The sequence below is a fragment of the Curcuma longa genome, chromosome 11, assembly GCF_044706935.1.
Source record: "Curcuma longa cultivar G26 ecotype Majalengka, Jawa Barat chromosome 11, ITB_CL_G26_1.1, whole genome shotgun sequence".
In the NCBI taxonomy this organism is placed as follows: Eukaryota; Viridiplantae; Streptophyta; class Magnoliopsida; order Zingiberales; family Zingiberaceae; genus Curcuma; species Curcuma longa.
Window position 1 is genome coordinate 17,192,500 of NC_133871.1, and position 12,901 is coordinate 17,205,400.

At 35.3% G+C, this 12,901-nt stretch overlaps 2 protein-coding genes across 2 annotated transcripts; one reads left to right on the forward strand and one right to left on the reverse strand.

Annotated features, from left to right (window-relative positions):
- The first annotated feature begins 3,230 nt into the window (after positions 1-3,230).
- Positions 3,231-4,434, forward strand: LOC141838706 (protein G1-like5). The gene is made up of 2 exons (XM_074726262.1): positions 3,231-3,460; positions 3,638-4,434. The coding sequence occupies exon 2, from the start codon at positions 3,677-3,679 to the stop codon at positions 4,232-4,234; it is 558 nt and encodes a 185-aa protein (XP_074582363.1). The 5' UTR covers positions 3,231-3,460; positions 3,638-3,676; the 3' UTR covers positions 4,235-4,434.
- Positions 4,435-6,921: 2,487 nt separating this feature from the next.
- On the reverse strand, positions 6,922-12,280 carry LOC141838705 (ataxin-3 homolog). Its single transcript, XM_074726261.1, has 2 exons — positions 11,897-12,280; positions 6,922-7,722 (listed from the first exon to the last, which is right to left on the reverse strand). Exons 1-2 carry the CDS (start codon positions 12,149-12,151, stop codon positions 7,060-7,062), a joined length of 918 nt encoding a protein of 305 aa, XP_074582362.1. The 5' UTR covers positions 12,152-12,280; the 3' UTR covers positions 6,922-7,059.
- Between the last annotated feature and the right edge of the window lie 621 nt (positions 12,281-12,901).

The window sequence follows — 12,901 nt, forward strand, 5'->3', positions numbered from 1 at the left end:
AAATTTAAATTCTATTAAAAATTTTATCAAAACCCAATTTAAATTCAATAATTTCGAATATAAATTAAATATTTTTCACAAACAAATAACGTTTGGATACATTACCAAAGGAAGACGATAATTAAATGTTATCCGTGATTATAAGATTTAAAATAAATCTTAAAAGACAATTTTATAAAATGACGATTTGATGTGGAATGGAATTGAATGTTGATTATAAATTAAGAGATTCATTTAAGATGATACTGACTTGACTTAAGCTATCAATAGATATCAAAATTAAATCATGTGAAATCTGAAATGAATAGAACCAGAGCTAACCACCTTCAATCTCTTCCCTTTCCCTGGGCCGAACCTGAGTCGGCCCAGCCCATATACCTCAGTCGGTCTCATGGGCTATCAATCTATCTATCATCCCATACAAATTAACAATTGGATCCTCTCTCTCCCTGGGCCGTATCTCGATTGGCACGTGAAACTCATCATACTTCATAAAACCTGCAGTATTTATAAACTCATGAGAGTACGTACGTACGTACTGCTACGAGACTCACAACCTCATTTTTAATTTTAATTTTACTTCTCACGACAACTTTGCTTAATTTAATATACGTACAGCCTTCGCTTTGTTTGCGTATTTTGGTGGTCCTTTTTTTTAAAAAAAAAAATTTGCCTCAGGCTCAGTGCACATGATGCTGCATGCCACTACTAGCTAGCTGCAAGCTGCTCGATCTCTCGGAATAACTGCATGGCTCAACTGAACTCCCCTCTTTTAATTAGCTAGCTAGCGTTCGACGAGTCTGTTTGAGGCACGTAACTGTACTCAGCTCTCGATCGGATGTTTTTTTGCCTCAGGCAGGCTACCTCAGCGCATGCACATGATGCTGCACGCCGCTAGCTAGCTGCTCTCTCGAAACAGGCCCGACTTTAATTAGCAGCTAGCGTTCGACGAGTCTGTTTGAGGCACGCAAGTGTACTCAGCTCTCGATCTCCTGTTTTTTTGGCCTCAGGCCGGCAGACTCAGCGCACATGATGCTGCATGCCGCTGCTAGTTTGGCTAGCTAGCTGCTCTCTCGGAACTGGCCCAAACTTTAATTAGCAGCGCCTAGCTAGCGTTCGACGAGTCTGTTTGAGGCACGCAAGTGTACTCAGCTCTTGATAGCCTGTGTTTTTGTTCCCTTTGCCAAAAAATATGGGAAGTGGACGACGACCATATATATGTTCCTTCTCGATCTGCTTCAGAGGAGCGAGAGAGAGAGAGAGAGGATATAAAGGCCTCCTTGCATGTCTTTTGACTAGCTAGCTAGCTCTCTGATCCAAAATTTTTATGCCTTGCCTGTACTTTCTTTCTCCTGCTGCATGCTTTTATATATATATAATAATATAGATAGATATATGCTTTGAGTTGAATATTAACTGTTGGCATGTGTAATACAGCACAGGGGAGGAGTTTAATTGTATTGAATATATAGTTTGTTGGTTCTCAAAGACGTACGTACAATTCCCTCCCCTGTAGTTATTTTTTTAAGAGAAATTAGCTGTGTGATTGGTTCCTAGTAAATTGGTTTAACTGTAACAGTTTGTTTTGTTCGTCAGATATAAGATTGCCAATAGTATGTCAACAGTTTGATCTGAATATATATATATATATATACACATAGAGAGAGAGGTTGGGGAAGGATGGAGATCCAGACAAAAGAGACAGAACAAATGAGATAGCTAGCTAGTAGGGTTTGTTTAATTTGATTTGGAAAATTTTATATATAATAGCTAGCTAGCTAGATAAACAATAGAATAATTATTATTTTTAAGAAAAGTATAATTGATAATTAAAAGAATGAATATTATTGTTTAATTAAACTTCCTTTGATCTAACTCTGTAATTTGAAGGGTAAACATATATATACATACAAGAAAACCAAGTATATATATAGATATTGATTAGCCCCTCGCATCAAGAAAATTTCATTTGATGATTAAAATGATTATTATTTAATTGCTAAAATCAAAGGGGAGACATGTAATTAATAAATTGATGATAAAGAATAATACGCATTAATTAGCACCTAGCAATCATTAGTTTCTACCTAATAGCTAGCTAGCTAGCTCTATCATACAAGCTCTTATATATGACTCGTTTAGTCACTATATATATACGTATACGTACGTGATAAAGACCATGAGGATGCTATCGATATACGTGTATATATATATATATATACACACACATGATAAGAGATCAATCATTTCTCATAGGCGAGCAACGAGCCAACACCGTACGGAATGTTTCAAGGGTGTGGTTTGATAAATTTTCTAGTCCTGATGGGCAAATTTTGAAGGTGCAAAACCAAAGCTTCACCTTAAATTATTAATTAATATAAAATAAAAAATAAGGCAAAAATTAAAAAAATATTATTTTTTATTGGAATTGTCAAAAGAATGTTCCTCTTCCATTTATCATCAAAATGTTATTAATTAATTAATATTGATAGTTAAAATATTATTATAATATAATATTATCAGAAATAAATATTAATATCATAATAATTATGAATTATAGCTACAAAAATATATTATTATTAGCATTGATTAAAATTAAAATATTTATATTATAGTAATTATAAAATTTTAATTACTATAATTGTATAGCAGTTACGGAATCATAATTACTATAATAATAAAAATAAATTTAAAAAATAATATTGATGCGGGATGAGACTATTTTGATAATAAATGAAAAAGAGGTGTCATTTCAATGCATGATTCTAATATAATTATATAGTAATTATTGGATATAATTATGTAGCAATTGAGAACTTGCAATAGCTATAATAATATTAAAAGTAATTATTATAATTATGTAGCAACTCTTATAAAATAGTAGTTATTATAATTGTTTGTTTATAATAATCTTAAAAAGTAAGGATAGTTTGAGAAATAAAAAAAAATATTAACACGGGATGATTGGGATATTATTTTCATAATGAATGAAAAAAAAGACAATTTTAATAAAACAAAGGGATTTTTTGATTTTTATTAAAAAAAATCAAATCAAATCTTTATTTTTTCTGCTGTCACATCACACCTTACATCCCACCAACTTGGTCTCCATTTCCAAAAAAAAAAAAAAAACCCTAACCCTCTTTTTTTCTCCTCCCTCTCCCTCTCCCCCTCTCTTTTTTTTTTTTTTTTCTCTTCTGGTGCTCGTACACCCCCGTGGACATTAAAACCATGACCCATCGTCCCTCTCCCTCTGCGCAAAAAGCTACTTCTTCTCCATCTCTGCGTCTTCTCTCCTCCTCGAGCAGGAAACAACGCCCTGTGGCCGATCGAGTCGGTGGGATCGTTGGCATCCTCCACTCGCTAGCCCTCAGCTGCGTTACTGCCCTCTGTCTGTCCACTTAATTTGAACTCTCGACCTTCTGACAGGCAGCAGATCTGCGCTCCCCAGCCACCAAAGGTAACGTATTATATATGGTTATCCATATTTAGACATCCACTTAATTCTCTCTCCTCCTCCCCGAGCTGATAGATGTTGTAATTGGCCATGGCTACGGGACGTACAGCACGCTAAACATCTACGATATCGTCGTGAATTAATCTGTTCGGTAATCACATGCTTGTGCCTTGTGTTTAGGGAAGTGAATTTAGTTTGAATAGGAAGAAGAGGAGAGAGATGGACATGATACCGATCAACCCAGAGAGCCCTCCCTCCGATCAGGAACCCCTGGCTGCGGCGGTCGGAGCTTCGTCGTCGTCGTCGTCTTCGTCGCCGTCGCTGAGCCGGTACGAGTCGCAGAAGCGGCGGGACTGGAACACGTTCGGGCAGTACCTGAGGAACCACCGGCCGCCGCTGTCGCTGGCAAGGTGCAGCGGCGCGCACGTGCTGGAGTTCCTGCGGTACCTGGACCAGTTCGGGAAGACGAAGGTGCACGTGCAGGTGTGCCCCTTCTTCGGCCACCCCTCCCCGCCGGCGCCATGCCCCTGCCCGCTCCGCCAGGCCTGGGGCAGCCTCGACGCCCTCGTCGGCCGCCTCCGCGCCGCCTACGAGGAGAACGGCGGCCGCCCCGAGAACAACCCCTTCGCCGCCCGAGCCATCCGCCTCTACCTCCGCGAGGTCCGCGACCTCCAGTCCAAGGCCCGCGGCGTCAGCTACGAGAAGAAGAAGCGCAAGATAGCTCCACCGCCGCCTCCAGATCATCATCATCATCACCACCCTCCGCTTCCACCCTAATCACCGACACCTTCATCACTACGCATACGCTTTACCTATTGCTAGAAATGCGTGACCTTCATCGATCGATCATCATCATCGACTCCTATAATTTATATTTTTAATCTTCAGACCATTACTGGTAATTGCATAATTATATTCCTACTATTTCATGAGCTTTCATTATTTGGAAACATGCATCACGAATTTGAGACCAAGAACTGGATGTCTGTCTGCTTGATCTACAGATTTCATTTCTGTTTTCTTCTTCAGCATCCTGATGTCTACAAATTCTCACTGTACCTTCATTTGATTTTATTATGCCTCACTTTAATGCGATGGGACTGATTAAAGAAATTAGTAGTCATTTTTTTATCGTTTTCGATGGAAGAATATCTATATATAGGAAACAGTGCATGAATCAGGAAGTGAGTGTTGTACTTGAGTCATTTCTCCTGGCCTGCCATTGCTTACAAGCAAAGAGAATAAGATGGCACTGTGAAGGTGATTAATTACGACTTAGAAGTTTTAAACATTTCATTTGTGCAGAAAAACCATGATTAAGTGCTCAGATTTACGATTAATTTGGCCTTTGTGTGTTTGATCTTTCTGGTGATGTTCATGTAGAGTATCTGGAGATTTCATTGTGTGTATATATAGGAACTTGGATTCTGCAGCTTTTTCTCATAGTTGTTTTGTCCTGTCTATCTTGTTTGCTTATATCATGTGAACAATAAGGTGAAACACAAACTTCCTTTTGATCTTATAATCTCGGAAATTTAATGATTAATTGAATGGATACATAAAATAGAAACAACTGCATGATTCACTGAAACAGAAATATATAATTGAAACTTGGTCTTCCAATTCTATGCATGCTTCATGGTAGTGTTTGAATGTACTGATGCATCCTCTTAAGCATTATTATGTATTTGTTAGCAAATATATGAATATGACATTACTTGATGTATAGAGATGAATGACACACAATGATTTCCTTTTTTGATCGAGTTTAATGAATGACAAGATCCAGTACTGTAAATATTATCTGTGTAATTAATTAATTAATTATGCTACTAATCTCTCATATATATTTTGACTAAGCATGAATCTTATCATGTGTCCTCGTGCTAAACAGTCATGGAGAAATAATAATAATAGATCCGTGTTTAAATTTATAAAATAAAATACAGTAAAAGTATAGTTTTCCTGTTCTGCATTAATATATATATAATATTTGCTCAGACAATTAATTAAACTTTGAAGTGAAAATTTTCATTGCTATAGTTCGATGTATCATCATCACATAACATCATTAGAATTCTTTGTGCTATATATATGTTGTTCTAACATATATATATGATTTTTTTTTTCAGGAATGATATATTAATATCTTTGTATGCAGTGATAAGGCATCATAGTGGTACTTGCATTTGAGGTTTTCAGGCTACTAAATTGGTCGTAAAAACTAAAGTTCTAAAATGACTTACATGATCCTCCATGGGTGCTATCGTAATAATAGTAAAATATTTAGGAAAATAAATAAGATGAACATCTGAATTATTAATAAAATACAATGATTTATATGAAAAAATGAGTCAATTAAAGTAGTATAAATTGCACTAAAAATAGAGAAGTGATACAAATTCAAATGACAATTAATTCATAACTCTTTATTTAGGTTCCACTTTCTCTTTTTAAAGTTCAAAATTGCACTTTAGGGTACAGTGGTTAGACTTTCAGTGCGGATCTCAGGCATTTTGAGAGTCGAGATTCAGTTGCGATGTATTGTAGAAGATGTTTTTTTAGTGGGTAGTGGATCTGAAAAAGCGGGTCATAGACCAGAGTAGATTACCAATGCCTTTTGATTTATCTTGATCATCGATCATCTTTAAAATTAATCCATATGAAGATGAGTCAGATACCTAATGCTAATCTCCATCATCGATTTCTCTTTTCTCTTTAACTCTAAGTTCTTGGCCATTAATGCAATTGCATTCTAAAATGACTGGCATTATCCTCTGCGGATATGAGGTAGTAGTAAAATATTTAAAAAAATAAATAAAAAGATTAGAGTTCGAATCTAACAAATATTTTAGAAGTTGATCTCTATAACGACAAATTAAAATAATACAAATTGCGCTAATAATAGAGAATTTAAAATGATAATTAATTCATAACTTTTTATTTATTTGGGTCCCACTTTCTCTTTTTAAAGTTCAAAAGTGCTCTTCGATGAGGAATTTTCAATTGTATTTCTCTTTCATGTTTTCATTTTGTGTTTTATATTTTTAAATTTTTTTAATAATCTAAGTATTCAGTTGGTATGATCCAAATAACCCCAAAAGTAATCTTAAAAGTGATTGATTCAGTTTTAAAAAATAAAGGAAAGAAATTTTTTATACAATTAGGTGTCTCTCCAAAGTATAAAGTTGTTTTATTGTTAAAGTTATATTTTATCTAGTCTAATTTAACATCACAAGGCAAGGTAGCAATATACAAATTAAATAATATAAATAAACGACACAAGTACAAAACAAATATGAATTTTCCCTTTTTTTAAAATAATTTTCAACAGATTTATCTTTATTCGGTTAGCGAAATTAATTTATTGTAACAGTAGATGTCAAACACTATCACGCACCACCACTTAAGCAGCAGGAACACCTGAATATAAGCGAACAGAAATATGTCAAACAAACCTCCTCAAAACAAAGAATAGTTTATGGTGGAAAGTATTTAGAAGACATAAGGATAATTATATATGTTAAGGTGCAAAACATGTGGGATGGTAATAAACTTCCACAATGTAGGAAACATTTTCAATGGTCTATTCCATCATCTCATCATTCAGTTTCTGGACCAGAGGTTACATTGTGAACATCTTTGTTTGGTTCACCAGTAGCAGTATCTCGCGGGAGAATATTTGTCAAATTGGCAACAGGGTTTGGCACATCAGGTTTAGAGCTGATAGTCGAAGATTGTGGAGTTGTACGGCCATCTTCAACTGTGTCAGATATTGTTTGAAAACCAGCAGAATCCACAAGGCTAGCTTGAATCGCCGCGTTGAGATCTTCCTCTTCATCGTCAACTATACTGCCCATTTCGAGAGATGATGATCCTCGAGTTGAAACTTTCCTTTGATTGAATGACTTTGCTATACCGTGTGCATCTTCCGGAGTGAGCCATTGGCCAAAGACAGTTGAATTGTCTGGTGGTATTGGACATTCCTTTGGGAAGTTACCCTTAACCAAAAATATACTCCAACCGGAATCCTTCAGGGAATCTATGTAAGCTGATAAGTAGAACTGGGAAAGATGCTCAGGTGCCGGGAGAAGACTATTGAAGTTGTACCATTCCCCGTTGACTTTTCGAATACAAAACCAATGGTCATGCAAGTGGCATATGAAAGCATTCTCAAGCTCCGGCACAAACTGAGATTGCTCTGCTACAGGAGAGTCAAGAGGGATAACTTCAAGATCCCAGATCTCAAGAGCCTTCTGCAAAACCTGTTAAGGGGATACCAAAATCAGACAAAAAAAAAAAAAGAAGATAAAATGACACTAGGCAAAAATTGATCCACTACAGTGAAAATTGAAGTGAACGACCAACAGTAAATGCATCATTCATTGTTTATAATTTTTGCATCTAGCCACACATTCACCGCTCTCTTATTAGTTAAAGCATTTGCATCATGTAGATGCATGTACGGCCATATATATGGTCAGAATCAAAGACTAGTCAGAATTCCTTGATGAACAGTGATCTAGCAAAGTCAAAACCTTTCCTAGAATAAATGTCGGTGCTCATAGAACAATAATGATTTACTAATGGAGACCAGTTCAGATTTGGTCTAGCGTTCTCCTTTGAATCAGCATAAAAAGGCATTTAACCAAGGTTGTCATTTGCAACTACTATTAGCCCTGACAAATATGATTGAAAATATTTACCTGACAAAGGAACAAAATGTCATAAATTTGCTAGAGTTCAACAATTCATGACATAGTTCCATTTATAGCCTTCTCTGCTCCCCTTTAAGGGTGAACAAAAGTTCAATTAAATCGAACAAACAACCGACCGAAATTAAAAATTTAGTTTGGTTATTTCAGAATTTCATTTAAAAAAATAATTTTTTTTCGATTAATTCAATACGGTTTCGGCTTTTAAATTCTTTATTCGGTTTAATTGAATAAATCGATAAAAAAATACGACAAATCCCTGAATAAACTCTAAATTCCCAAATATGTGACTCTCCTCACTGGCGACTCACGTCATGCTCCTCACTGTCTGTGATTCCGAAGACTCATTGCCCGATCCCCTCCCACTCTCGCCATTCCCATTGCTCTCACCGTTGTTCTCCTTTTGTCGCTCTCGCAGCCGAGAATCTGTGAAGTCTAGCCGTTAGCTCGAACCCTCCTCCCGTCGCTCTTGTTGCCGGCTTGAGCCTCCTTTGATCTTGTCGTCTCGCCGCCTCTTGCCTATTTCTCTTGAGACTTGAGTCCCCTCGTCCTCTAATCCTCACATTGCAATAGCCATCGATCGCCGACAGGTATACTATTTTGCTCAGTATTTTAAAGTTTATAATCTTATCTTGTACTATCCATCACACTCGTATATTGAATCACAAATTGCCATCAGTTCTTTCTTCTTCATATAACTCACCCACCAAAAACTATTAGATTGATTATATATATTCTCTCTACTTTTGATTTAGTAGTCATTTTTTATGCAGTAAGACCTAAAGCTTATCCACGATGTCCCTGCTACAATCATTTCTATGTACATGATATTCTTTGTTGAACTCAAGTATTTAACAATATTTAGATATCCTGATAGTATCATCATGCTTTTAGTTTCAGAGTCATGGTTGAGTTTCATATTTATCTTTTAGTTTTAGTCAATTATATTTTGAATAGTATTATCACACCTTGCAATATTTTAAACAGTGTTTGTGCATCTGTGATCAGTATTTGATCGATGTATCAAATATGGATGTTAAAATAGTTGTTTGATACCACAAGCTGATATTGGTCCTTAAGTGGGAACAAAAACTACTATAGAATCAAAAGGAAAGGTAGTGAAGAGAAAAGCAATGAAACCAAGAAGTGAAGGATGAGATCATTTCATAAAGTTTACTAATGATGAATTAGAGATGAAAGTCAAATGCAAATATTGTGATAAAGAATTTTTTTGTGATCCAAATAAGAATGGAACGACAAGTTTGAGATCTCATATTACCTCATATAAAAATTCCCTCATGTTGTTGAAATAACTCAAACACAGTTAAGTTTACAACTACGGTCAAGAGAGGGTGAGGTGTGCCTGACTTCTTGGAAATTTGATCAAGATACATCTAGAAAAACATTAGCTAAAATGATTATAATGGATGAACTTCCTTTCAAATTTATAGAAAGAGAAGGATTTAAATCATTTATGGCCATGGTATGTCCAAAGTTTCGAATTCCTTCAAGATGGATTCCAACTATAATATATTGGAAAAGAGGCAACAGAAAAATCTCAAGGGTTGAAATCACTTACAAGTCATGTCAACATGGTAAAAGAGCAACCTCTTTATAATATGGCATTGGTCGTACTGTTAGCTAATGTGTAGCAAAGCAATAGTCTATTTTCAACCAAAACAAGGAATCTATTATCATTTCCTTGTAGCATTGTGCCATCTAGAGAGTAAATTAATATTTTTATGATCATCACTATTTCTGTTTTACAATGTAACATTGTCCAAATCAATGTGAATACCACTGGAACTAGCAATGGATAGACTACAAACAGTTTCACAACATTAAGAATTTCTGTGAACAATAGGATAGATGGTTAAGTCCTCTGGGTTGATTCCTATACAACGTCAGACAGATTACTCATCTAAGATATCCAGAAAGACTGCTAGGTAACATTACATTGGTTAATTATTTGCAAGAGCCAAGAAGACCTTTCTTATGGAACATTCATTGCAATTAATGAGGCTCTTCCAAAGGTTAGTAGCAGAAAGAGGCTCCAAATACTTATCTTTTATCTATTTTATTACAATATAAAATGAGTAGAATCTTTTCTTCCTTGTCAAATAGGTTTTATGAATGGATTTGAAGAACAGAGAGCATTGAGACTGATATCAATCTGTATGAGTTAATTGTATCAACTAGTACAGTTATTATGAATCTGAACTAAGACCAAACTGGTCTAGTCAAGGACCCAAAACAGTATGTTTGGAGACCATAATCATAGATAAAACAATACTGCATATGTTTTCCAAGAATTTAACAACTTATTAAATAATCGTTAATTTTCCAAGAATTCTTCCATAGTTGACTAGTTCTGAATAAAGCATTCACTCCAATGTGACATGAGGTGGACAGATTAGAAGTACCACATAAAATTCACTATGTCGTGCAGTTAAGATGTCATGTGTTGAGTGAGAGGAAAGGGGAAAAGTGATTGTTGGATCGAAGTTTCACAATGATAATTCTAGAAAAGATAATTTTTGCTGAGAAAAGGCAAAATGTAATTGTGTCGATCTGACTTGTCATCCCACCTAAAAGTCAAAGATAACCCATATTGATTCATTTATCTAAGATTCTAATTTAAATTACATTGACAATTTAGATTACAAAGTATAAAACAAAACCAAACGGTCCAAGCATGGAAATTAAAATAACTAGTTGCTATATTACTAGGAATCTTGTAAGATGAACTCACAAAAACACCTTCAAGTTTATTTCTTGTTTCTCATCTTGCACCCCACAAGATCTTATCAGGTAAGATTTCCATTTATATAAACTGATGTTGTACCAAAAAGAAAAGTAACAGGACAAAGAAGACAAGCGGAGTAGGAAAAGGACATAAAGGATGGAAGAGCAGGTAAGGAGGTTAAGAAAAAAAAAAGTGGTTCTCACTAACTGTTAAGCTCCTTCTTTTCCTTCATGTTATCCTGGTTTATTGAAAATGGTTATGCAGGAAAAGTAAAAGGCGAAAACAGGAGAAATAATTAGGAATGTAATTATACAAGCACAACATAGAGAAAAGGGAAGAAGGGATTGTGCATGTGGGATGCAACCCGGTCCCATCAGAGTTAGTAAACTATAGAGATTAGAGATGTCTACAGGGAACAAAGAGTGTATCTCTATCATCAATGTTCATAGAAGGAAATTAAAATTTCAGCATTCCATGGAAATGCAATTTGACCTTCTGCTTTCTGAAATGTTTAATTTGAAACATAATCTTGTGAACTCCAAATAACCATAAGTCCCCTATGCTACCACAATTTTAAAAAGCAACGTTTTTATAAGGACTGAATTGGAACTTCCACCATGATAATTATACTGTTGTTATCCATTATGCCCAGTTAACAGCTAAGTTCATAATAGTTCCTGTCCACAAAGTTCAGAAACATGGATTCAACCTTAAAAATGGTGCAGGAACCAAAATGAAAACAAACTAATCAGCCAAAAAAAAATTCTTAAAAAAATACATGAGATTTTATTGGTAGAATGGATAACCAAAAACATGAGCAACAGAATCAAGGAAAATTTTGCACGGAAAAAAGAATCATGTCTACAACGCCTGGGTTTTCAGTCTCCGTTGCTCTTCAAAATCAAACTTATTTAATTGCTATTTACGAATTAAAGTAAAGCAAAGAAAAAAAAATCGAATAGGAATAGGAAAAGGAACCTGGATGCTGAAATCCCCGCCCATCGATACATTGTGGGAGACATCCGAGTAGAAATCGCCAGACGACGCGCCGCCAAGGCTCGCTCCTTCGAGCATCATCTGGCGCTCCCTTTGGTCGAGGTCGGACGCGAGCGCGGCGAGATCGAGCTCTGAGAAGAAGGGCCCTTGGAGGACGGTGTTAACGCAGTGGACGGCGCAAAGCTTCGACTCCTGGATCTCATGGTAGAGAAGCCCGCCATTGCTGAGGCCTGCCATTCCTTCACAAAAGAGGGAGAAAAGAAACAGCTGCAACGAAATCCGAGAGATCGCCGGCGGTCTCTCCGATCTCTAAGATGGAAATTGAGCGATGCGGCGCTGAAGCGGCAGAAGATTCTTTACCATGCGAATAAGAAACGTCGCCAGACGGTTCCATCTGTAAACGCAACGACTAAATTTATCGCTACAAACAAACAAACGCACGCCGATTTCCAATTAGGGTTGTAAATGAACGGGATATTTTCTGAACATATTTCTTATTTAGTTTGAAAAAACTTATTTTATTTTTATTTAATATTAAGAGCATTCGTAACCCACTCTCAATAATAACTCACTCTTATTATAACACCCTTTATCTCATTAAGTATACTACCACATACTCATTATAACAACATATCTCTTTAATCCATATTTTTTTTAATATTAATACTTATTATTTAAAAATTCCACCGCTCACTCAATAATCTTAAAATTATATCATATTAAATAAATATATTATAAAAATACCAAAAATTAAAATTATTATTATTTTTAATAATAATCTTACTTTTAAAATAATAATTTTATTATTTTTTAAAAAAATAATATTAAAAAAATATTCAATTTTAAAATGATTATTAAAACTAACCGTTTTAATAAATATAATTAAAAAATAAAAAATATACATAGGTGGAACCTTGACTGGCCCATCTTACTTTTAATTGAACACGTTCAACTAAAATTAACACCCTTTGGAACGCATTCAACTAA

Coding starts and splice junctions, on each gene's coding strand:
- LOC141838706 (XM_074726262.1), top strand. CDS start 3,677: ATGGACATGATACCGATCAACCCAGAGAGCCCTCCCTCCGATCAGGAA.
- LOC141838705 (XM_074726261.1), bottom strand. CDS start 12,151: ATGGCAGGCCTCAGCAATGGCGGGCTTCTCTACCATGAGATCCAGGAG. Junction 7,723..11,896: donor GCGGGGATTTCAGCATCCAG/GTTCCTTTTCCT, acceptor TCCCCTTAACAG/GTTTTGCAGAAGGCTCTTGA.